We start from the raw sequence: 25,326 nt of genomic DNA on the forward strand, positions 1-25,326 counted from the left end.
TAGTAAGCAAATGACAAACTAATGTCTAATTCAAAAATCAACTTTGTTTACATCTATTCATATACTCCATAACATGATCATCCCATCCATCTATACTCTCCCACTTTCTCAATGCTACAACAGCCTCAACACCTCTCACCTCCACTCTTCTCACAATCTTGCATCAAATCTAATGCTCATGTCCATGATGCTCATGTCCCACGCCTTTATCCCCAAAGTCCACCTTCCACCCCCTCGTAACAAAAACGCGAGGATCCCTCACAACTGCAAACGCCGCCTTCTTGCCCTGCGCAGGATGGAATTCCAGAGGCACGGATTTCTTCCGACGAGTCTCCTTCTCGCCCTCCTGCATAACAACAACCTCCTCCTTGTCCTTCCAAGCCTTGGGTGCACCGACGATGATAATCTTTTCAACGCGGACATTCTCCATAGTCTTGAGGTACTTCTCGCACTTGACGGTGCGCTGGTTAGTGTCGAGGTTGGAGGAGGTGAGGACTTGGCGGGCGCCGTCGAAGGAGAAGCGGCGGTGAATGAAAGCACCCATTTCGTAGTCGAAGGTTTCGCCGTCGTCGAGGTAGAGGGTTCCTACAGCATTGCCGTCTTTGTCGAGGTTGACGACGAGGGTGAAGGGGTCGTATCTCATGAGGCCAGATGAGCGGCGGGGACGGTCGCGGCGGGGGATGATGTTGCCGCCTTGCATGAGGAGAGGGATCTTTTCGAGAGGGGCGGGGACGGTGTGGTGGCCTTTACCGCTGTAGATGGTGTAGTCGAAGTAGTCATAGTAAGGCTGCTCATCTGCAATGTAGACAGAGACGCTGTCAGCGCCCTCCTTTGTAACTGGCTTGGCAAGAAGCCCGGTGGAGCCAATGTAAAGCTGGTCATCAACCTCAAAGCCAGCCTCGTCATCCGGATGAACCCAGAAGTTCGGACGGATGATTGGAGCACCAGTTACGTGAGCTTCACGGAAAGCAGTGTACCAAGCAGGGAGCAGCTGGTACCGCAGGCGAAGGGCTTGGGTGATGATCTCAGTGTATGGTGACCCAGCAATGTAGGGCTCACGACGACGGGTGTCAATGTGAGCATGACCACGGAAGAATGGGTAGTATATACCCGCCTGGTACCATCGGGTCAACAATTCCTTGCTGGGATTACCGAAGAAACCTCCGACATCTGCACCTCCGAAGGGGAAGCCAGAGATACCCTGGTTAAGAACCATGGGAATAGAGGCCTCAAGGTGAGGCCAGTCTGCCTGGTTGTCACCAGTCCACATGGCTGCAGAGCGCTGACTGCCAGAATAGAAGGCACGGGTGAGAACAAATGGACGACGGAGCTCACCCTTCTTACGCTCCGTGATGGCTTGGTATGTCGCATTGTGGAAGGTCATGCCGTTGATGTTGTGTACGTCGCGGTGCTCCCAGTTGCCATGGTGAAGGTTGTCCTTGGGCATAGTAGTCTCAGGGCCGTTGAACACGGATGGCTCGTTCATGTCATTCCAGATGAAGGTGTTGGGAGCGGTCCCCTTGAACTTGTCATACTTGAACAAAGTCTTCCACCACTCAACAGCAGCCGGGTTAAAGCAGTCGACCCACATGGAAGAGCCAGGCCAACACCATCCATCGTAATGGTTGCCATCCTTGTTCTTGACAGCTAGGTCCTTCTTCTTGAGTTCATCGATCACCGGGTAGTCATTGGTATTCTTGATATGAGGATCAATAATAGCAACGAGCTTTCTTTCACGCTTGTCAAGCTGTTGTAGCATTCCATCGGGATTGGGGAAGGTAAGAGGGTCCCAAGTGAAGTACTTCTTCTCCTGTGTGTATTCAATGTCAAGCCAGATGACATCGTATGGGATGTTGAACTTGTCAAATCTTCGGTCGACATCCTTGACGTCTTCATCGGTGACGTAGTTCCATCGGCACTGATGATAGGCAATGGCAAAAGACTGTGGCATGGCAGTGTAGCCGGTGAGCTCACCGTATTGGCGAGTGAGATCCTGAGGCGTTGGGCCAAGGAAGACAAAGACGTCCAACAAACCACTCTCAGACATCCAGTGAGTTTGTGTGTCAGTGTGACCCTCAACACCAAGGGCTAGAGGGTTCACAGTGTTTCTCTTCTTGGTGACATCAATCCAGGTCTCGGCAGCATTTAGCCAGAAGACACCGACGGTTGAGCCCTTGCGATGGGCTTGCATGAAGGGAATGGCGCCATAGAGAGTCATAGGGCTGTCCATCTCGTATTCAAAGACATCGGCATTATACAGACGGTATGGCTCAGTGTAAGCGTTGTCGCCGCCTCTGTTACATGTCAGTTATAATTGGTGAGGGCTCGTCGTCAGTACGTACCGTGTAGTCTTGAGCGACAATCTTGTTGCGTGCTCAGGAATACCAAATACATGTGCGTAACCTGGGAAAGAGATATCGAGTGCCACAGCCTCAGGGCCTCTGGGCTTGCTATCGGTGTTGCCACCGAAGCTCTCTTCCCACCATGTACTCTCGTCTTCGCCGGGTTGCTCAACCTTCTTCTCTTCTTCTTTGGCTTCTTCTTTGGCTTCTTCCCCTTCCTTCTTTTCTTCGACAGGCTTCTCGATCTTTGGTCTCCAGTGCTCCACGTTCATGTAACCACGCTCGTTGAACTTGACCTGGGTCTCTCCTTCCCTCTGGAACTCGATGCCGAATGGTGCATGTCGAATGACAGCTTGGTGTCTTCCACCTTTGCCGTAGACGACCTTGGTGTATCCTTGCTCGGCATCTGGACTGAATGCAGCACCGGTCGAAGGAGTCAGTCCTCCAACGAGAGCCCATTTGGAGGCTTCATTGTATCGTTCCTTCCTTGCTTTGCTGTCGTGACGGAGCTCGATGTTACCCTTGGCCCTCTTTTCCTCATCGAGGGTAACGCGTGCGACACCAGTCTCGAGGAAAGTAACAGTAAGCGGCAGACGAACTTTCTCCTCGCCTTCTTTCACCGTCTTGAGGACGACAGCATCCAATTGACCGTTGTTGAAGGTTATCGAGGCAGGGTCGAGCACGTAGGGGGAGCTCCAGGAGCTTGATGCAGCGACGTCATCGGCAAACTGGCGATTTCGCTTGCAAAAGCCAGATTGATCGCATGTTTTGAAGTTTTCGTGCTTGACCGAGACTGCAGCCTGTCAGCATACCATTCTTTTCGCTGTATTCATATACCAAGAAGATGACGCTGCCAGCCACTGCTGGGTAGTCACAGAGAGCTGCGGTGAGCTACATACCAGCTGTCCCAAAGAAGCAACACACAACAACTAGCAGTAGAAACACAGCCGTCCACCGGGGAGGCCGCTCCCGTAGATTGATCATGTCAGGCAGCTCTTGAGGATGAATTCAGAAGCCCGCCTGGAATGCCATTCACTCAAGCCAATCCTCAACACTCAAGATGCCATGTGGACTTTGAGACGACGCCAAGCTCAGGGTCCAGTGCTTTTGCACAAATCAGGCATAACTTTATGCAACATTACCCCACTAGACAACGAAGGCCGCAGCAACCCCCCCTACCCCCACCTCTCAAAAAATCCAGCTCCATCTCGGTGCCTCTTTCTCTCCTTTAACCTCCACCTCTATCCAAGTATGCCTAGCCCACCTGCCATTGAGCTATTGACCGAGGTCTGAAGACTAATTCCATTGACAGAACACCAAACACCACACTATCTCCACAATGACTACCGAGCAGACGTACGTTGACACTCTCAAGAGCAAGAGCTGCTCAGGGGCGGTGAACAGCATGCTGACAGAAGACATAGCTTCATCGCTGTCAAGCCTGATGGCGTCCAGGTACGTAACAGCTAAACTCCGTCTACAATTGCTCCATTGCACTCCTGCCGCTTGCAATTCAATTGCTGTGGCAGCCTGAGATGATGGCTGGCAGAGCTTTCCAAAAAAAAGCAAAACAAACAACTAACATGCTCAACAGCGTGGCCTCATTGGTCCCATCATCACCCGCTTCGAGAACCGCGGCTTCAAGCTCGCCGGTATCAAGATGGTCCAGCCCTCCAAGGAGCACCTCGAGAAGCACTACGAGGACCTCAAGGAGAAGCCCTTCTTCCCCGGTCTCATTGCCTGTAAGTCTCTCTCTTCAGCCCAACTAGCGACCAATTGCGTCACTACCGCTCTCAACAATCGAGCCACGCGCTAACACGTTCCAGACATGAGCTCCGGCCCCATCTGCGCCATGGTCTGGGAGGGCCGTGACGCCGTCAAGACCGGCCGCTCCATCCTTGGTGCCACCAACCCCCTTGCCTCTGCCCCCGGCACCATCCGTGGTGACTACGCCCTCGATGTCGGCCGCAACGTCTGCCACGGCTCCGACTCTGTCGAGAACGGCAAGAAGGAGATCTCCCTCTGGTTCAAGGACGGCGAGGTCCAGAGCTGGAAGAGCGCTCAGCACGACTGGGTCTACGAGAAGTAAATGCCTTGACAACTAAGCTGTGAGGGCATTGGGCGACTTAGTAACTACAAAGACGTGGCGAAGAGCTAGTTCGTGTCTTGCGGTCTCGATGCCGCAAAACTGCGAGCTGGCCTAGTAGTTGTGACTTCTCAGTGAAAGGATGCTCTAAGCTTTTCATGGGATAGACGTGGGGCTATGAGATATGACCGCATGACAAAAAGGATACAAGTAGAAACCAATGAGACACATGAATGATCTCAAAGCACTTGATTGTCGATTGTGATGTCAATTGGACTATGTACGTTGGCGTTTACATATTACTTCTGATCCTAAGGTACTACAGTGACATTAAGCACCTATGCATCCGCACTGCCTCCGGCAGCCCCCTTTGCCTTATCCCTACTCCTAGTCTTTACTTGACTCTCTTCCTTCTCCTGTAACTCTTGCTTAACCTTATTCTCATACCAGGCCCTCAGCCTCTCTACCTCGCGCCACTCGCCCTCACCACGCTCAACCTCTGGCCCTTTAACCTCCTCTCTCGCCTTCAACTCCCCAAACATCCCCTCTTCTGCCCCCGAACCTGGCTTTCCCCACTGCCAAACACACCACGCGCTCTCATCCGCACTCACCAGTGCCGGATGCCGATTCAACGACTTCACCGCAAACGCCCTTAGCAACACTACATCGCCCACGCCTGCTTCCGGTAGTGCCTCTCGGTACGCACGAAAGCACTGAACGGTCATTGTCGCGGGCCAGGCACTCGCATCCGTGATATGCAAAGTCGTGTTCCAGTGCTTGGGCCCCTTTTTCGCTTTTTCGCTTGCCGTCGTGGCGGAGGTGACGAGGGCGAGGATGTCTGGGTTTGCGGATGAGTGGAATTGGGAGGAGCGGTTGAGGAAGTAGGGGAGGTCTTTGAGGGGGGTGTAGTAGGAGAGGGGGGTTGAGAGGCCGATTGAGGGGGATTCTTGTGTGGCCTCGGAGGGGTCGGGTTTTGAGGTGGGTTGTTCAATCAGAGTTGGGGATAAAGAGGTCGATGTCGTGTCTGTGGCTGCTTTGTTGTGGCCAGGTGTGGTTTTGGTCGTTGGTGACTTTTGCGCGTTGGGTGACGCGGATGTAGTAGCCTCCATGTCAACATCTTGCTGGGAAGAACGGAGATTGGTGGATGTCGCCTGGGTGGGTTGGGGTGTTAATAACGAGTCCTGTCCTGCGGGCGCAGCGACAAAGCCTGACTGCGCTTCATTGGTAGTTTGCTGAGTTGCGTCCGGAGTCATGAGCCTTTGCCTTTGTAAAGCTGCTTGTGAATCGAGCGTAGAGCTGCGCATGGACTCTCCAGCCTCGACTGTAGATGTTTGTGACAGGCCTTCACTTTCCTCCCGTTGTGACTTCTCCTCAGGCTTTAGATCCGCCTCACTAACCTCTTCGCTCTCCTGACGCTCAGAGATATTGTATGCATTCCTTCTTGTTCTCCGCACACTGCGAGGACTCTGAGTGACCAGCTTGATAGGTCCTTTTGAGCGCAGCCGCCTGCTGGGACTTCCAGATTCAGATGGTGCAGCTTGACTGTTTTGAGTCTCGACAACTGCCTTTGGTGCAGGCTTCTTTCGTCCCGTCTTGGTCTTCGACTTTGGTTTGGACTCTGGATCAGTACCCGAGGGATATTCAGTAACCACATCATCTTCTCTACTAGGAGCATCGCGTTTCATAGGACTGCCAAAGTCCGATTTCTGTGCCTCAGTCAAGCCTTCTAATGTGCGTGCAGGCGACGCGGAATATTCGGTGTGAGTGTTCCGCTCAGCCCAGTCTTTGACAAGAACATCATTCATATGTCCATTCTCGGATGCATTTTGAACTTGTGACAATTCGAACTTGGGAGATGATGGGCCATCCCTCTCTTTTCGAGAACGAGCTGCAGCGAACTCTTGTTTCAAGCTTCTCTGCAACGATTTACGCGGGCTTTCGCGGACAGTAGTAGAAATATGAGCTGGAATGTTCTTCTCTGGAGACAAAAAGTCTGACCTGGTTTTAATGCTGTTTGGCGAGGCCTGTGTAGCTCCCTGTGATGGAGAATTTGCTGAACGCGCGCGTATGCGAGGAGAAGAAATGACCGAGCGAGCGATGGAACTCACAGAACCCCGAGACCTTGTCGAGCGCGTGGTACGAACGGAGCCAGGCACCTCATCTTGTACCGATGGAGTTTGAGCTTTGGCCTTGGATCTTGTGTTCCTAGCCGGTACAGTATGTGGCGTATCCGCAGTCTGTACTTCATCTATGTCGTGGCCCTGTCCGGCTTCGATCATAGACAGTTCGTTGGTAGACAAATTAGGAACCTCAGATACCACCGAAGCCTTGGAGTGGTCAGTTTGTGAATCGAAATGGTCTTCTATCCATTGGTCTCCCATAACCGAACCTTGCTGTGTTTGGGTATATTGTTCATCCTGGAACTCGTGTGACATGTGGTCCATTGGGAAAGCGTCCTGCAAGTAATCGTTGGTAGCCTCTATAGAAGCTTCATATGAGTGGTCTATAGAGAAGGACTGCTCCATCTGGTCGACATCTTCACTAGGCTCCGGTTCCTGGGATGGTGTGTGAGTTGCAGCTGGCTCACCGGGGGCTTCAGAATGAATGGAGGTTTTGGTTGCGGGATCCTGGCTCACGAACTCACTGTGACTTTCCAAGGTTGCGGATGGAGGCTGGTCTTGATCCTGGGGAGAAGCCTCTGGGCTATGATGTTCGATGGGTGAGCCATGTTCACTAGGCAAAGTTTGCTGATTGTCTTTTTGTTCTTCAACGACCCCACCTTCAGAACCTACAGCTAGGCCAACTACGTTATCCTCAGTCTCCTTGCCAGTGTGATGAGCGGTGTCTTGGTCAGGTTCCTCAACACTAGAACTTTCATCCTCAGCTGAAGAAAGCATCGTTACATCGGGATCTTGGGCTTCTTCAACAGTGCTTAGCGCCTGTGTTGCAGGTACCGCTTGAGCATTTTCGCTGGCTTTCTGGGCATCTCCTGGATTCTGAATTGTTAAGGGGGCACCCGCATCAGAGTTGTCAAATGAAGTGTCTGCAACTGTAGTCGAACCTGATGCCTCTTGCACATCCTTGTCTTCCTCGTCCGGCTGGACTTCAGGTGGTGGGGACGAGATCTCCATAGGGCGCGAAAATCCAGCACCATCCATACCAAAAGTGAAGCGCAAAGGTGCAAAGGCTGACTCATGATTCGGGTGAAATGTGGATACGTTCGAGGAACCAATCGAGCTAAAGAAAGACGTCTCGCCGATGTAGCTTGCTTCGCTTGGTGGTTTCTCCTCTTCTTCACCCTCGGCTTCCGATTCTACAGACTGTTCATTGGCGATGAGTTGATCAAAGTAAGAGGTAGCGGTGGTTTCGCGCTCACCAGGAAACGGTGATGGTATCGGGAGATTGGCCGAGTCCAGAGGTCGAAGAGTTGGGCTTCCAGGCTCTCTACCGATTGGGGTCAACAGAGCAGCAGACACAGCGTTCGGGGTGTCGGTTTGAATAATGGTTAAGGTAGGAGGAGGCATCGCAATTTTTGGAGCGTTGATAAGTGATGCTGGTGATGTCTCCGCATTTTGTTCGTCTGCCTCAGGGACGGACGTGGATGTTGTGGCTTGGTTTGGTTCAACAACCTGTACACGGTCCTCATGTGTGTCGTTCTCTAACTGCGCTTCTGCAACCGCAGCTTCATCGCTGCCTTTAGCTTCACGCTGTACTTGATGAACCTCATCAGTGCTTGGCTCCTTTGTGACTGTGCTGCCCCCCTCGGTCTCCTCTTGGGCAGGATATTCTTCCTCTGTGTTGACTTCAGTGTCTACCTCGGTATCGCCACCAAAAGCGTACTGGGCATCTGATGACAGATGTTCATCTGGAGCCGAGTAGAGCACACTGTAGTCAGACTCGCGAATGACGCTCTCATCTGCATTTTCCTCATCCGATTGCAAGATGGCCTCCTCTGCTGAAACGGGCGCTTCTGTTGGCTTAGCACCTTGAGCACGCAGCGGTTTGGCTGATTTGGATACTGTGGCGGATTTTGAGGGAGAGGTAGGTGTTTGAGGGAGCTGTTCTGGGCGGCTGGGCGATGCCTCAAGCCACTCCATTTCGTCTTCCATGGGAGCATCCTCCTTCTCTGGCGAGGGCGTCCTCGCACTATATGTCCATGCCTTCCAATCTCGATACGATTTCCTCCGTCGCTTTTTGTCGTGGCCTTCGCCTGTCTCGTCGGCCAGGGGATCGTAAGGCGGTTCGAAGAAGGGCTCATCAGATAGGCGCGCGCGCTTCAAGAAGGCAGGAGACGAATATTGTAATGCCGAGCTTGGAGCGGCTCGATATTGTCGGCGGAGTGGTGATGCAGGGGCTAGAGTGGGCGGCGCATCAACGAGCTCGATATTGGCGGTTTCTTCGCCGTTTCGGTAGATGCGAATGACGACTGTTTGAACATATTCCAGCTCCCAATCGATACTCTTTCCGGGCGTGCTGATGGCGCCCTCGGTGACGAATTGCGCGCCTCGCAGGCTCAAGACGACCTCATCGCCGATTCCTACACCTGTTGTCGCAATGGCCTTTGCACTTGCGCCCGAAAAGCGAGCCCTGACCTGACCGTTCCTTCGCCTAAGCCGGAGATCTGGCTCCGCGAGCAGGAGGGCCAGCTGACATGCAGACGACGAGTACGGCCATATCAGAGTGACGGTGGCCCGGAAATGCTGCGATTCCACCGAGGGCAGTTCGGGGCTGAGTTGCGCAATCGGTGTCTGCTCCATGACGCAGGTGAAGAGGCGCAGGTTGTTGTTATGAAAAAGACATTACGTTACAGGGGCGCAGGTGTAACAGCGAACAGACCAAACAATAAAGTATGCGCCGAGTGCTGTTGTCGGTGGATTGACGTCTGAGCAACAAACGGCTACTACCGGCGCGTCGTTCCGAAGACGCGACCTCATCCAGCACCGTTCGCTTTCGATCAACCGAGCACCGCCTGTGTAAAGCAAAAATAGAACAGGAGAGTTGAACACTTTGCAAGATAACCTTACGCAAAAAGTTGTTTCTCCTTGATTTTGAGAATAACAATTTGTCTTTTGACGACAGCAGACTCGATATTCCCGGGTACTCAGTGGAAAATATGCCGTGGAGCATCACGTGACTATCGGCCCCACTATCCAAATGGGCAACAGATGGTTCCGATGTGTTACACAAGAACTGCAAGTGCAGAACTCAAGTTACTAAGTAGGAATAACAACAGCCCCAGCTATGGCTCTGTAAAGCCGATTCAAGTCTGTAAAATGTGTGCCCAATCTCGATCTCCCAAGAACCTAAGCCGAAGATCAAAACTCGCAAAACTGTTTGCAGATCAAATGATTCGTATCTCCAGAAACACATAGGCTCAACAGCACAAGGATTCACACTCACTCACCGTATCATGGAAGCTTAAGTGCATCCTTCAACACCGCCAACGCGCCAAACAAGTCACTATCATGATACCTCCTCGCATTAACCTGCAGCGTAATCGGCGCCCCCTCAAAATTCGACTGCTCCCAAAGTTCCTTGACATGTTTGCACTCCTCACTCAACGGCTTATAATCCGCGGCATATTCCTCCTTTGCCTCAGTCTTTATCGGCGTCGGCACAACAACGCCTGGATAATCCACAAAATTGTAGAGACTAGTATACGTCCAGTAGAAGGCCGAGTCGTGTGCACAAGCTGGGCCTACAAACGCAGGTCCGATAACGATATCGACTTCCTGTTTGTTCCAGCTGTCGGCAAATGCGTAGCGGAACTTGTCACGCTCGGCGCGGAGATCGGTGACTTGAGAGGCATCGAGCATGCCGTGTGGTTTGGCGTCCTTCCAGCCCCATTCTGTTAACTCGAGAATAGGTTCGCCTGATGCTTCGTAGGCCTCTGTTTCCTTTATTCCAGCTCCAGGCCAGTACATGCGTCGGATCATTTTCCATGCTTCTGCTGCGTTGTAAGGTTTGAAGTCTTTGATGTCAAAGATACCAGAGTGTTTTGGATCGGACAGTCGTGATCTAGCCCATGCTATAGCGCGCTTGACAGGAGGCTGGGGCTCGATGAAGCCGTCGTTTTCGATGATACCTATTCGTAATGGCTTTCTGGTTGGAGTTTGCAAGCCCGTCCATGGCAAAGGAACTAGCTTTTGATCTTGAAGCCACGGCTTCTGGCCAATGACGGTATTCATGAACAAGTCTATGTCCCGTAGGCTTCGACTGAACGGGCCAGTGCTGGCTAGGATGTTGAGTTCGGCGGAGAATGGTAACGCAACATAATCCTTTGCTGGAAGTACATACGACGTAGTCTTGTATCCATAGACACCGCAGAACGCCGCAGGACCTCTGATGCTACCGCCAATGTCTGCGCCCACACCAAGAACTGATCCTTTCATGGCCACTAGTGCTGCCTCACCACCTGATGAACCTCCAGCGCTGAGGTCAGTATTGAATGGATTTATAGTGCGACCGTAATGTGATGTAGTTTCTAAATGCATGATTCCCTGTGGCTGGTTTGTCTTGCAGTAAAATACCGCGCCCATACTTCGCAATATGGATACCATGACGCAATCCTTTTCATTGAACTGCGTGCTTGCCATTGATCCACTGGAGGAGTAAGTCGCAGCAATGGGTATATGCTCCTTGATGCTAATTGGTACCCCATGTAAAGGTCCAACTGTCCTTCCGTTCTTCTCCAGATAATCGTCGAGCTCCTGAGCTCTCTTAATTGCGTCGTCCATGAACCATTGTGTCAAGCAGCACGTTAATTGATGCGCAATGATGGCTCGTTTAGAGTAGGCAGTGGCTACTTGAACAGCTGTCAAATTACGGGCAGCGATAGCTTCCGCAAGGCCTACCGCATCGTACTTTTCCGTGATATCGATCTCGGCAGGAGTCAAGATACCACACTCTGCAGGTACACCAGAAACATCCCTTGGCGGGTTTGAGAAGAAATCTGATGATAGCCGCAGTTCTGGAGGCACTTTTTCCGCGAAGGCCTCAAGAAGGGCGGTACGCTTCTTCTCGTATTCCGGTGTACCCTGAAGCAGGGGTTTAGGTTGAAGTATTGCGAGGCGGGAAGGATGACCAGGCATTCTGACGGACAAATAACAGCAAAAAAATAAATACAAAGAGTTCACACTTTCCGTACACGCGATGGGGAATCACAAGCCCCTTATGTGCAATTCGTTAGTCATCTCCGGTGTTAAGCGGAAGCAAGCCGTGCATTAGTTTTATGGTACATCAATCATGCGGATCCAGCACTGGGCAACATGGCGGTCCAATTCTCCAACTGCCGGCACGATACCATGATAGAGAAATCGGGGTCAAGAGCGGAACCATCCCGGTGGCCAGCTGTTCCGTGACAGATAGTCGTAGCCCCGCTTAACCCCCGCTCCCCCGCATGAATCGATACCTTCATCCTTACCACTTTACAAAACGTCTATGTATCATGCCAATCACGAATCAAAATCGTATCAAAGAAACCGGGTAATCTAGCATATAGTTGGACTAACCTGCAGAATGACCTGCTTGTTATCATCAGACTTGCCATTTTCGCGTGGACTTACTGTTTTCTCAACTACACCCCGGCTCGCACGATAGCTACTCAACCGCGTCCTTTGTCATCTGCCTATCACAGCACATTGCTATCTCTCAACTCCTGAAAATCAACTTTCAGGACAAAATCATGGAGGTTGGAGATCATACAGAATCTTATCAAAAGCAAGTTGACGCGATTGAGTAACCTGTCGCACCCTGCACAACCAATGCTCGGATAACCCCACCCGCATACCCCAACATCCATATAATGTTTCCCATCTTCTCCCAATGCCCTAAACGTCTCTTCCCATTTGATTGAGCGATATTGTATTCTTCAAGATGGCAGGCGAATTTAATGATCTTGACGTGAGACCTGTTCCAGGTACCGTTCATTTAGTGGACCTGGACCACAGCATGCGCGCTCGCCATGCTGAAGATGGAGATATTGTTCTGGACCCTGCACCCTCGAGCGACCCGAATGACCCGCTCAATTGGTCTCCACGCCGTAAAGTCATGTCCACTATATGTATCAACCTGTGCGTGCCCACCTGACCAGCTTCTGTAGTCAATTGCTAATGCTTTTCGTGAAGATATACGTGGATGACTGGTATCGCGGTATCAACAGTATATTCTGTATTAGTGCCGCTTTCAAAGGCCTCTGGAGTCTCCGTGTCAACCCTAAATGAAGGCACAGGTTATATGTTTCTGTTTCTTGGGTGGGGACTCCTCTTCTGGCAGCCGTTTGCTTTGCGATATGGAAAACGACTCACTTTTCTGGTATCTGTTTTGGGAGCTATTGGTACCAGCATCTGGAGGTATGAAAACCATGATGTATGCTTCTTTGAACTCACTGACCGTTCCAGCGCCCACGTCAAGAGCAATGGCGAATGGATCGCTCGATGCATCGTAACAGGCTTCTTCGTCGCCCCCGTAGAAGCCCTCCCTGAGATCTCAGTAACTGACGTATACTTCACCCACCAACGCGGGCTCTACATGGGCTACTACGCCCTCTCACTCGCGGGCAGCAACTACTTCGCTCCAATCATCAGCGGATTTATCTCTGAAGGCCAAGGCTGGCAATGGGTCTTCTACTGGCCCGCCATTTTCCTCGGCTGCACCCTCATATTCCTCTTCTTCTGCCTGGAAGAATCAAACTACGTCCGTAAAGTCGACGGGGTACCCATCCAAATACCTAGCTCACAACCACCTCAAAAAGGTGTACCCGACGAAGAAAAAGTCGAAGCAGCAACCAGACAGACGACGGGAAGCGACGAAATTGTAACCTCTTCAAAGACATATATCCAGAAACTTTCTCTCTGGCAGCCGTCCTCAGGCACTAACGTCTTCGAGCGCGCAAAGCGCAGCCTACTATACCTCACCTGGCCCCTGATTTTCTACTCCGGATTCAGCTACGGCTCCTACCTCATCTGGTTCAACGTCCTCAACGCCACGACCTCCATCATCCTCGGAGGCCCAGGCTACAACTTCAAGCCCTCAATGGTCGGTCTCAGCTACGTTTCGTGCTGCATCGGGGTGATCGTTGGCGTCTTTTTCTCCGGCCGATTCAGCGATTGGCTGACTATCAAACTCGCGCGGAAGAACAACGGTATCATGGAAGCGGAGTACAGGCTCTGGCCTTTTGTGCTCTGTCTGGTCATGGTACCTGCTTCCCTGATCCTGTGGGGCGTCGGCGCTGCACATGGGGTGCACTGGTCTGGACTCATGGTTGCAATGGCATGTCTGGCTTTCTCGTCGACGATTGGAGTCACGCTCAGTGTTAACTACATGGTCGATAGTTATCATGATATCAGCGGGGATGCTATTGTTTCGGTTATTCTCGTCCGAAATACCATGTCGTTTGCGATTAGTTATGGGTAAGTCTTTTTTCCTCGTTCATGTCCTGGAAAGTCTGAGAGACGGCGCTGACGAATAGTAGTATCACACCGTGGTTGAGAACCCTCGGATACCAGAACTGCTTCATCTCTGCTGCTTTCATCGGAATGGCTGCTTCGTCAATGTTCCTGGTTGCGATAAAATATGGCAAGGCCATGCGAACCAAGAGTAGCAGTAAATACTACAGCATTGTTAATGCTGAGAAGGCTTCGTTCTGAAAGCTGTATTGTCACAGCAACACAGCAATATTTAGAGTATTTGAAAGTAGAGAATTCAAAGAGGTCAAAAATAAATTGGAATACAATCTCATCAAGGCATAACTAGAAATATACAGAACTTAGCTTATCTTACAAGACCAACAGAGCAAACAGTGCTAAGCCACCAAGCTGGGCCGCCGTCCTAACCGGAACGCTAGCCTTGCCAGCTGCGCCTTCAAACGGCACTAGCGTACTCGAAGGTGCAGCTCCCGCACCGGTACCACTCGGTGACGCACCGGTCGCTGCTGCTGGAGCTCCGCTCACCGAAGCTGAAGATCCAGTTGCTGATGCTGCACCTGCTCGTCCATCCACGTGAAAATAATTCGCCGCAAGAGGAGCGTCCACACCGTTGTCCGACATGAAAGCCTCAATATCGAAGTTGATGCGATTTTGCACATTGGCATAAGTAGATTCAGAAACACTGAGGTTGGAAGGTTGCTTGAACAAGAGCTCGACGTAGCGATGGGGGACTGTGTCGACTGGTGGCGGGTTTGGAGGAAGATATGCTGCTGGGCCTGTTTGGGATGAGGCGAGAAGTCTGGCGGCGCCGCTGAGTTGCTGCCTTGTTGCTCGGAAGCCCGTGTTCATGCAGTGCAAGAGTACGCGGCGTTCTGTGGTGCCGTTTGCTGGTGGGACATCCAGGTCTAGCATGATGAACATGTACTGTTCATTCATGTTGATCAAGGCGCTGGATAAAGCAAGTCTGGGCTGGGTTGCGGCGGCTAGATACATGTCAGACGCTGTTTCTAGGAAACATGGTAAGTAGCACCGAATACTTACCGGCTCTTGGTATCAGTTGGCCTGGGGTATCGATCATTGTGGAGTTGAAAATGACCTCGAGTTTGTTTGCAGCCTCAGGTGTGAAACCAGGCGGTGCCTGCGCCTGTACAAGGCCAGCAATGGCAATGGCCAATATTGATGTGGAGAAAAACATGATGTTTGTGATGCTCGTGATAAATGTGCAAAATCGGAAAACAGTCGTTTGAGCAGGTGAATGGGAATGGTATCTCAGTATGAATGTGGCCCTGCAAGCCTAATGGGAGAATATCTACCTTAATATACAAAACAGGCATACGCGGCCCCAAGGCAAGAATGCAAGAGCTGTGCCACAAGCTGTCGCACCGTGATCAATGCATAGGGCAGATGTTGTGCTCACGAAGGCTGGTTCGCGTATCCTTGAAACGGGTACTGCACGAGGGCCCAGGTGTCGCGTCTTGGCAAAAACCACATTGCATTCCCGAAGTGTATCAAAGAAGCAATAAGCTGTTACCTAATTGGGTAATCTGTTGCTTCTCCTGGTGAGGCGTTCAAGGTAAGAGTCCAAGGCAAATCTTGGCGGTCAGTGCAAAGGCTGGGTCATCGGGGATGCGATAGGATTTACGCCCCGTCATGATCTATGTCAGCTTATCCAAGATTCCGGACCAAGGCCTTGTCCTGAATGGTTGCGCAAGGCTTTGAACCAATATGTGAAGGAGAGACAAGTATCAACATGGCTGGTTGAAAGTTTCTTGGTTCGTTCGGGTCTCCATGAGGCGTCCCGGGACTTGCCTTGGTCAGCTCTTCGGCACATTGATGTGCAGCAATCGGATGCAACATCGACACCCGATGCGGAAAAAAAAACAGGCTAATTCCAGGAAACGGACTGCGTAATCGAGGGCTTTGCCCAAAGATGTGGACACCATGACAATGGGGCTGTGCGATTGGTTTTTTTATGCGGTCATGATCAATTGGAATGCGGCATTCTTGAGCTGAAAGTAAAAGACGTTATCCGGAACCGTACTAGGGACATTCCTAGAGGCGAAGCCAAGGAGTTTGATGATGAAGCTCGCAATGGCATTGTGACTGCAGGTGATAACATCGTACTCCAGGTAATAGTGAGGACAAGGTCAAACGCGCTAGCCGGCACTCACGTGACAGCGCGTACAATGACAGTCTGTGCTTCCTAGCGCCGATGGCGGCCCTGCACCCCTCATGATCACGCAGCCTCCCCATGCTTTCTACGACGATCCACCGCAGCAGGCGGAGCTCACGGAGTCTGCTTTGGAGTTGTAGTAGACGGCGTCTGATGGCCGCTACCGCCTCCACTAAAGCTGAAGCCGCTTCCACTATCAAGTCAACAACTTCACAATGGCCACTTTCCTTCTTCTTGCAATTGCCCAAAGCACAACCCACCACGCTGCGATCATATGGCTTTTCTTCAGATCAACCTGCGCCGCCCTTATGGTGGAGCCACCGCTTTTACCGGGGGCCGGAGGGCAAGGAGATTGAAATCATGTATAGCAAAACGAAAGCAGACTCGGAAGCCATTGCCCAGCGATTTCTCGAGGAGCCTATCATTGGATTCGACATGGAATGGCCTTGGGGGTATTGGGTCGAAGACACTCTGCAAAATAAAATTGGTCTAATTCAGATTGCTTCTGAAGACAAAATCGGGCTGATCCACATCGGACTGCATCCAGGAAAGACAAGTAGCGACATCATTGCGCCTTCATTGAAGAAGATCATTGAGAATCCAAATATCGGAAAGGTGGGGGTCAACATATTGAGAGCTGATTTCTCAAGATTGAGCCGATACTTTGGACTCCAGCCGAAAGGTGCCATTGAATTGAGTCATCTAAACCGGCTTGTGAAGTTCGGGCCTCGCACACCAGAGTATGTAACTGTCAAACTGGTGAGCTTGGCACAACAAGTGGAAGAACAGCTTGGTTTACCACTGTACAAAGGTGATGTGAGGACAAGCAACTGGAGCAAACCGTTGTCAGAAGAGCAGATCGAATATGCAGCCGGAGATGCTTACGCCGGTTTCATGCTTTACAAATGCATGAATGCAAAGAGACTCGCAATGAAGCCGACGCCACCTCCCCCAATATATGCGGAAAGGTACCCAATCGGGAGAGCTTCAAGGGACGATCCAATCATTTTAGATGTTGGAGATGGAACAACTATCACAACAGCAGATTTTTTTGGTGTCAAGCCTGTAAAGAGCAGTGTAGCATCGACAACCTCTAAAGTACTGGCTACAAAAAAGAGCTTAGAGCCTCTTGACGAGACCTCGCAGGCTCTTTATGAAATGCTGCTTGTGCGTCGAGCGCTTCTTGCAGACAAGGGAAAAGTCTCGCCAACGCGTGTAGTTTCGGATGTTTTGCTCAGGGCCATTGCACTGGCACGACCTCTGGATACATCTGCTTTGCTTGCGATCAGAGGTGTGGGGAAGGTTCAACAGCAGAATTACGGAAATGAATGGCTTCAGGCCATTTCGGAATTCCTAACAAAAAACAGTATCGAGAAGCCAGCCAGCACCGACAAACGTTCACCGTCAAAGGAAGAGGATGCTCAAGTTCTCTGCACACCACGCTGCATCCAGGTGGCTCGTCAGGTCTCATCAGACTCGTCTTCGTCCCTTGCTTTCGACGACTCAGCACCAAGGGCGCCTCAACTACATACCGGTTTATCTTTCACTCTAGCCGAGTCCAAGCTTAACACAGATGGCGCCGCCCTGAAAGACGACGAGTCAGATTACGGCTCCAATGATACACTCCTATCTCTAGACTTTGGCAGTCCGAGCAAGCGGCGAGAAAGCTCTGGCACAAAGCGCAAGTGGGCCGAGAGTCCAACAAAGCAGAATCACGTACACCACCATGTTCATGAACCCCATGAGACACCACCGCGCTTTAAATCCTTGCACGACTCAAAATCCGATTCCCTCCTTACTGGCCTTACCCCTCGTGCAAGACAAGAGAGGAACTTTTCCCAAGAACCATCCATATCCCATGCACTTTCCCTTGCAGCAAGCAGAGCAACACCCTCAAAATCGGGGCCTACCATCCGAAAGAGCCCATCCCATACCTCTCCAAGGCAAGCACCATTGATATCGGATTCCGGCCTCAGCCCTTCCTCCCGCATTGCAAAATCCAAACTTCTAGCATTCAGCAAACTCGTCACGAGCAAACTCCCAGAACGCCGGCCACCTACCGCTCCGCCCATCGTCTCGCCACACACGCTCGATCTAATTGTGCGTGCGCGGCCACAGACGCAGGAGGATTTGGAGCGGATACCGGGTGTGGATAGCTTGCTGTTGGCGTGTGAGACGACAGGCATGGATCTGTTGAGGAATGTGATTAAGTTTGTAGGGGCGGAGAAGTTTGGGTAGTACATATGATTCAGTTAGAGTCAATCAGCATTCTGGTATATACATGGTAGATAGGTTTTTAGAAAGAGGGGTTTTTATTCGTCTGTACCCGTATGTTTCTGGCCAAGACTTCTTGGTGACTACTGCCTGGCACTAGATATATCACGACCTTTTGTATGCTGTTTCCTGTTGGTTTCGTCGTTTTGCTTTTCGATTAATCCCCATTGTGGATACAAATTTCGCCCACTACGGCGTGTCTTGTAGTAAGACATCCATCTTTACCTCACAGGAGTACCTCCATATACGGTCGTAGCTCCCAAACTACCTAATCATCCTAAGCACATCGCTACCGGTCTTCTGGGACGTCGGTTATACAATCCTCGGAGGTTTGACCGACGCTACTGCAAATAAGACCAAGAGAATAAAGCACTTACCAGGCCCTGAACTTCGTACTGCTCACGTCAGCCAAACCAAAGAAGAATGGAATGAATTTACTCGTACCAGACGGGCAGATGTTGCGTTTGTAGTGCAGAACTTGGGAATATAGCTGTTATGCCCAGATGGCTCTCATTTCTCGTTCCGCACATCCAGTGGGCAGTGTGCTGCGGCTGCTAATACTTAGTAGGGCGATTCAATTTTGACTTGCTCACCAAGAGGTTCATCGCAATTGATGATTTGGCGGCTACAGCGGAGGACCTCCGACGGTATGAAATGGTCGGCGATCGTGCACAGATCAATGAGGAAAGGTTGTCAGTGACATGCAGCGCAGCGTTGTTTCATCTGGCAATGCTGCTGGGGTCTACCCAGCCCCGTTGGCCGGCCGCTACTCATATATATAAGTATGCTGTAGACTGTGCCACCGGACCCATGAATTCAGATGTTCCATCACTGATCCACCATCAGAGACACTCAACATGGGAGCGGAGGGATTGGGGCTGTACGGCCTATTGACGCTTCCGCACATTGTCGTTGCCATCGTCACGTACTGGATCACCGCTACAGTCTACTACTTTCTCACCGCACCGAAATTACCTGCAGACGTACCATGTATGGGCTACGGGACAGGGTGGATAGGTGGGATTCGCAACTTCTTCGCTGTTACGAAGAGTAAAGAATGGGTGGTTACTGGATACTACCAATACAACCGCAATGACCAGGCTTTTGTGTTGCCCCCCACGCTGGGCATGCCGCCTGAGATTGTCATACCGAAAAGCCAAATGGCATGGATGTTTGACCTATCTGATGAGGTTGCCAGTGCGAGTGAGCCTCACTACGATATGTTTAACGGCGACTGGGTGCTTCTCGACCCCATCATTCTCAAAGACCCCTATCACGAACACGTCATCCACAAGAACATGATCCGCAATCTAAAAACACTTATTCTAGGCCTCAATGACCAGATACCGGGGGCTATTATGGATGTCTTCGGTACTGACACGGAGAGTTGGATGAAGCTGGACGTCATGGGCTCGTTCTCCAAGATAGTCCCCCGTCTATCCAGCTTCCTAACTGTCGGACCCCCTCTATGCCACAATCCCGAGTTTAACAAGGCCGCTCAGGCTTTGACCATGGACATTACACTCATGCAAATCATGGTAGTCCTCACACCCAAAGCAATCCAGCCACTTGCTGGTGCCCTCCTAAGTCTACGCAACAGATACCACTTCAGGCAAGCATCCCGCTTCGCCCTACCCATAATCAAACAGCGCATCGCCGACATCCAAAAGAAGGACGCTGGCCACCCCGACTACACCTCCTGGACCGAACCCCAAGACTTCTTCACATGGTCCTACCGCACCGCGCAATCCGAAAACCGCCCGGAAGAAATGCAACCACACCGACTCGCCCTCCGCACAATGGGCGTCCTCTTCGCCAGTCAGACAACAGTACTGACTATGTACGACTCAATCATCAACATCCTGCACGCCGGACAGCAAACTATCCGCGCCCTTCGCGAGGAATCGCACCGCATCCTCCACGAAGAAGGCGGCCACTACACCCCCCAAGGCCTCTCCCGCATGCACCGCCTCGACTCCGCCATCCGCGAAGCCCAACGCAAATCTCCCATAGGCCTCACTCTCTCCACCCGCAAAATCGTAGCTCACAACGGCGTCACAGCGCCAAATGGCACGCATTTTCCCTACGGCACCCTGCTGTCGTGTCCCTGGATGCCGATTGCGGGCGACGAAACGATTTACGATAACCCAGGTGAATACGATGCGTTTCGGTATTCGCGGCCGATGGAAGAATATGCAAAGTTGAGTGAGGAGGAGAGGAAAGATGTCGATGTGTTGAGTATTAAGCAAAAGGCACTTGTTACAACGAGTTTTGAGCATTTGCAGTTTGGGCATGGGAGACATGCTTGGTACGTTTTATCCCCCCCCTTCCCTTACCACGTACGCCAGAGCGGTTGATCTCTTTTTTTTGGCCGGAAACTTTGGAGAGATGGAGAGAAGGCTAATGCAAGAGTACAGTCCAGGTCGCTTCCTCGCTGCGCACGAACTCAAAATCATCATCTCGTATTTACTGCTGCATTATGACTTCAAGCCTCTGGCTGAAGGACCGAAGATTCTGTGGGTTATTAGGTATCATGTTCCGCTTTCGGTGCAGATTGAGACGAGGAGGCGCAAGGCGGTGTGGACGCTGGAGGATGAGTGAGAAGAGAATAAGGAAGCCAGTTGGTGTGGGTGATGTAAAGATGCTCTGAGGGGGTTCGTTGTTGCAAGTGGGAATGAAGATGCCCATTTCGACCTCTGGAAATCGTTTAGATGTAAGAAACTTACAGCGTGTGGGAAGATGTGTTAGCCCCCAAAAAATCATATGACAATAAAACCATCTATTCGAAATTTCAAGTCTCGATTCGAAGGAGATTATCTGGGTATCTACTTCATGTCATATCTCCATTAGCCTTCTTCTCCGCACTCACTTCTACTTTCTCTTCTTTCCCCTCTTGTTTTGTTTCTGCTTCTTTGGATTCAGGTTTTGGCTCAGCCTTTGGCTCCGCTACCGTCTTACTGACTACCAGGCCAATGAGATGGGAACCGACGTTACCCGCGCCGTCAATTGGACCAAGTTTTGCATCAAAGAGTTTTGCTTCACGTAGTAAACTGTGGTAGTTTGTTAGTAAACATGTACATTCGCAGTTGACGAAGCAGTCTGATTTACTTACCGTGCTTTCCCTGCTGCCGTCTTAACAGGCGCTTCCTTGATGACTTTACCAACCTGCTCCCTGTAGCTTTCAAATACCGGGCCCATGATCATGCGGACCTGGATCTCGCTCAGGTATTTGTTGATAACCTTGTGCATAGTGACTGTGTCTTTGGTCAAACTCTCCATGCTGGGACTAACATCTTTGTTGGCCTCAGCCTCGCTGTCCCAATCAACCTTTTTGAGACTACGCATGTGCACCGTAGCACGGCCGGAGAGAATATCTGTCAGCTTCTCGTGGATTTGATTCTGCTGGTCGTGCAGCAAGCGCTTGACGTTGTCGAATTCGCCAAGAGACGACTTGTTGCTGGCAGAGGCGATGCGGCGCCGGAAACACTCGCGGATGTAGGGAAGGATAGCGATTATAAAAGACAGGGTTTGAGACGCAATGGCAAGGTGCTTGGTATTGATATTCTTGAGACCAGCCGAATGTATGGCTCCAGCACCAAGAATAAGTTGGCATAGGCGTGAGTTGAAGAGCTTGATGTATTCACACAACGAGGCAGCGACTTCAGAGGTCATGCTTGGCATGACGGAGACGAGGATCTCGAAGCGCTCGATTCCCCTTATAACGACAGAAGAAGACGAAGATATTGTGTACTTTTCCTCGTCCACAATGGCGGGCACAGTAGTCTTGTTCTTCTCCTTGGGTTTGTCTTCAGAGCCGCCATTAGTTTTAGCGGATGTGCCATTTGTAGTCGGTTCTTGAATCTCCCGCAGGATATTGCCAGTTTCTGCCCAGTTTGGAGGGTCACTCTCCATACCCTTCAATAACCGCGCAAGAACCTCTGTGTCTTCGGCGTCAAAGTCTTTTGGTTCCCAACGATCTGAGTCCATGGCTCTGGCAAGCTCCTGTTTTTCAAAGTCTCCAAACTTGGACACGAAGTCGGTGATGTGTGTGTTCACCACGCCCTTCAACGCAGCACCGGATCTTCCAGAAACTGCCTCGCACTCGTCGGCAAACAGCCTGCACATGGTGAAATACCTAAGGAATCTATCGAGTGGGAGGCTTGCAGTCGCCTCCGAGCGAACTCTCAGCAACTTAGTGATCTGCGTCTGGGCAGCATCGACTGCCTGGCCAAGGAGGCTTGACATATCCAAAGCTTGCATAATCTCCATCTGCAAGTCGGTGGAAGAGGGTGGCGGTACGCCGTTGCCCAGGTAATCATCAATGTTGTTGAGGTAGGAATTCCTAGGGGATAGTAGACCGCCTGCAGAGACAGGGGGCGTGGTGACACCACTGGTTACGTCGAGCAACACTTTAACCAAAGTACTGAGTCGACGCAGTGCCTCGCCAATATCGGTAAAAATGTTGGCGAAGAAGTCTTCTGCATCGCCAGGGTCCATCGCTCGCAAGTTTCGTGCAAGAATCGAGTTCTTGTCCGCCTGGCTTTGTCCGCGACCACCTCTTGTTGATACAGAGGCCATTGATCCGGTATCGTCATCTGAAGAGCTTGGTAGATGTTTCCTGATGATAATTTTCATTTCCTTTAGGACCGCTTCCCTGAACGTTGTACTCGCCTGGTTCGTGAACTGTGCTCCACTAAGGCCGTATAAGCTAGCTCGGAGGTCCGCTCGGAGCTCGTTTTCGGTCGACATGTAAGCAGGAAGAGTTGTCTTAAGCTTCTGATTGCTACCCCGTCCTTTCTGAGAGGCGGCGACCCATCTTTCCAATGTCTCCTGGTTCGGGACACGCTTGACGTGCTCACGCAGATCCGTAAGTAAGGTGTCTACAAAACGTGCCTCGAACCCTCTTCCGATCCGAAACTTGATCTCAGTCATACTTTCAAATACGTCATCCAGGGCTCTTAAAGGTCGTAAATCAATTAGTTTTGGGGGCAGCCGCGTTTTCAGCCACGAGGTCCCCTGTGTGTCGGTGGTATCCAATGCACCAGTAACGAGGCGTTCTATCATTTCGATCCGAGTCATGGCAGTTTCCAGGTCGCCTTCAACGACGGCCTCGTCGCAATATGAAAGCCCTATAATTACGGCTTGGAGCTGGTCGACTGAGTCGGCCAGCCTTCTCAGGTTCTCTCTCCGCCTCTTCATTTCGACAACCTTCAAGCCCCCTATTGCCATCTGCTCATCCAATCTCTTCAGGTCTTCTCTCAGCCCTTTTATCCTGGCGACGGAGTCTGCAGCTTCGGTCTGCAGTTCGCGGAGTGATCCCAGGGCGGCGAAAAAGGACGTTGATGCTGTTGAAATCGCGGATATCAGATGCACCTCGACAGTGTCCATGTACCATGATAGCTTCTCCTGTAGTATCGCATTCGTTGCCAGGGCCTTCCTCCCTATCGGTTGTGGTACGTCCAGCGCGCCCGGATCATCACTACTTATGCTCCTCACCGGCCTCACCACCTCGGATCGCTCACTGACAACGTCAAAAGTTCGTGGGTTCTCAATGTGGAAGTTTTCGTCAAAGTAAATATTGGGTATCGTAGAAAGCGGCGTAATTGCCGGTAAGGGACGCTTTGACGCGCTCGTTCGGCGTTTCGGTTTGGGGGTGGTATCTGGGCCAAAGGGCGCTGCTGCTAGGTTTGGTGTGCCAGCTGGCGAGGGAGCCAGGCTGTCAGGACCATCGTCTTTTGTTGATGCCCTCCTCGGTTGTTGTGCAGACTCGCCAGCCTCTGCCTTTGCACGCTGAAAGGCATCATAGAGATTACCGACTTGGGTGAGATAGGGATTGAAAGCTGAGGGGTCGACGTGGGGGATATGGGCGAGAGTCACTGGAGGTATGTCCTTGGTAGAGGGCGGTCGGTGGCTGGAGGTAGCTGTAGCGGTTGTATGGGGGACCATGCCGGTCCGCATAATGGGAGGGGTCAGAAGCGTCGAGATAGCTGAGCGGGGGTTAGCTATCCGCGCATACACGGACATGTGTCAGGGTGTGTCTTCACCATTGTTGCTCTGCTCTCTCACGGCGCCCATGGTGGTCTTGAAGTTACTGTCGAGTGAACCGCCGATGGAGTGAATTGAAGATGCGGTTGAGCCACGTCGCGGCTTGTAACGCCCGCCCGTCGAATTGGGCCTGCTTGTCCAGTCATGTTGTGATGGGGGCGCAAACGAGCCCTGAGGAGGATTTGGCGATAGGAATTCGAAGCTTTCGGTCGACTTTCGCGAGGCATCGGGAGAGGACATGGTGGCGGCGCAGGTCGGGGGTGTTCAATCGGTAGCGGCATGGGGGAATAAAGGAGTTTTATCGCATCTTGGTTGGTATATCGAGTACTGTTGGGCCTCTGCTTATCCAACATGCAGGGGCAAGGAAACGGTGCAGTCGAAGCAATATGACATCGAGTCTTGGTTCAACGTCGTCGTGACTGGCCAAAGTTCCCACGCGCTCGGTGGTGACGGAGTGCATGGGCCCTGCAACTCCAACAGGGATACCGCAGCCGAAACACGACCGGCCACTTCTCCACCCGCAGCCCTACCTACATCTTATCTAACATTACATAGTCGACCTGGGTGAGATTGAGACAACTCTGTAAGGAAAAGGCTTTTTCTCTGGACAAAGGCGGTATTGTGAACCTGTTTCTTGGCAGGTGAGAAGATAAAGTCCATGATCATAGTAGTCCAGGAATGCACGCAGATGACTACCAAGAGTGTCCTTTATCACCTTCTCGTATGTGACATTCTATAGCTGTCGAAACCAAATATTCTTGTAGCTCTACAACTTGCCCGGATCGGTGGATTCCGTCTTGCAGCTTTCCCCAATCTGGATGATGCCTCATTGATACTCTAGGAAAGTTTTGATCTACACTGAGCGGTCTCTCCCACATTTCTTCTCTAGAGATTTTATGTTTGTACAGATCCCATCCATGGCTTGTAAGAATTGGTCCGTCCTCCGATCTGACTGTATATACTACATGCCAAGCCACGGTC

General features: G+C 51.4%; 8 protein-coding genes across 8 annotated transcripts; 3 read left to right on the forward strand and 5 right to left on the reverse strand.

The window, feature by feature from the left end:
* Positions 1-169: 169 nt before the first annotated feature.
* On the reverse strand, positions 170-3,326 carry COCCADRAFT_25081 (glycoside hydrolase family 31 protein; the record flags this gene model as incomplete). Its single annotated transcript, XM_007712623.1, has 3 exons — positions 170-2,294; positions 2,343-3,135; positions 3,242-3,326. 3 exons carry the CDS (start codon positions 3,324-3,326, stop codon positions 170-172), a joined length of 3,003 nt encoding a protein of 1,000 aa, XP_007710813.1.
* Positions 3,327-3,681: 355 nt separating this feature from the next.
* On the forward strand, positions 3,682-4,431 carry COCCADRAFT_25082 (uncharacterized protein; the record flags this gene model as incomplete). The annotated part of the gene is made up of 4 exons (XM_007712624.1): positions 3,682-3,698; positions 3,767-3,797; positions 3,937-4,084; positions 4,169-4,431. 4 exons carry the CDS (start codon positions 3,682-3,684, stop codon positions 4,429-4,431), a joined length of 459 nt encoding a protein of 152 aa, XP_007710814.1.
* Positions 4,432-4,766: 335 nt separating this feature from the next.
* COCCADRAFT_92421 (uncharacterized protein) lies at positions 4,767-9,185 on the reverse strand (the record flags this gene model as incomplete). The annotated part of the gene is made up of 3 exons (XM_007712646.1): positions 4,767-6,464; positions 6,537-6,689; positions 6,747-9,185. The coding sequence occupies 3 exons, from the start codon at positions 9,183-9,185 to the stop codon at positions 4,767-4,769; spliced, it is 4,290 nt and encodes a 1,429-aa protein (XP_007710836.1).
* Positions 9,186-9,836: 651 nt separating this feature from the next.
* On the reverse strand, positions 9,837-11,519 carry COCCADRAFT_3828 (uncharacterized protein; the record flags this gene model as incomplete). The annotated part of the gene is made up of 1 exon (XM_007712618.1): positions 9,837-11,519. The coding sequence occupies one exon, from the start codon at positions 11,517-11,519 to the stop codon at positions 9,837-9,839; it is 1,683 nt and encodes a 560-aa protein (XP_007710808.1).
* Positions 11,520-12,303: 784 nt separating this feature from the next.
* COCCADRAFT_3829 (uncharacterized protein) lies at positions 12,304-14,075 on the forward strand (the record flags this gene model as incomplete). Its single annotated transcript, XM_007712619.1, has 4 exons — positions 12,304-12,500; positions 12,555-12,779; positions 12,828-13,838; positions 13,901-14,075. The coding sequence occupies 4 exons, from the start codon at positions 12,304-12,306 to the stop codon at positions 14,073-14,075; spliced, it is 1,608 nt and encodes a 535-aa protein (XP_007710809.1).
* Positions 14,076-14,204: 129 nt separating this feature from the next.
* On the reverse strand, positions 14,205-15,048 carry COCCADRAFT_35551 (uncharacterized protein; the record flags this gene model as incomplete). Its single annotated transcript, XM_007712647.1, has 2 exons — positions 14,205-14,836; positions 14,895-15,048. 2 exons carry the CDS (start codon positions 15,046-15,048, stop codon positions 14,205-14,207), a joined length of 786 nt encoding a protein of 261 aa, XP_007710837.1.
* A 4,109-nt stretch (positions 15,049-19,157) lies between these two features.
* Positions 19,158-20,901, forward strand: COCCADRAFT_35553 (uncharacterized protein; the record flags this gene model as incomplete). Its single annotated transcript, XM_007712648.1, has 2 exons — positions 19,158-20,608; positions 20,718-20,901. The coding sequence occupies 2 exons, from the start codon at positions 19,158-19,160 to the stop codon at positions 20,899-20,901; spliced, it is 1,635 nt and encodes a 544-aa protein (XP_007710838.1).
* Positions 20,902-21,130: 229 nt separating this feature from the next.
* COCCADRAFT_25088 (uncharacterized protein) lies at positions 21,131-24,585 on the reverse strand (the record flags this gene model as incomplete). Its single annotated transcript, XM_007712625.1, has 3 exons — positions 21,131-21,350; positions 21,413-24,287; positions 24,345-24,585. The coding sequence occupies 3 exons, from the start codon at positions 24,583-24,585 to the stop codon at positions 21,131-21,133; spliced, it is 3,336 nt and encodes a 1,111-aa protein (XP_007710815.1).
* Between the last annotated feature and the right edge of the window lie 741 nt (positions 24,586-25,326).

This window comes from Bipolaris zeicola, assembly GCF_000523435.1.
Source record: "Bipolaris zeicola 26-R-13 unplaced genomic scaffold scaffold_47, whole genome shotgun sequence".
Classification (NCBI taxonomy): Eukaryota; Fungi; Ascomycota; class Dothideomycetes; order Pleosporales; family Pleosporaceae; genus Bipolaris; species Bipolaris zeicola.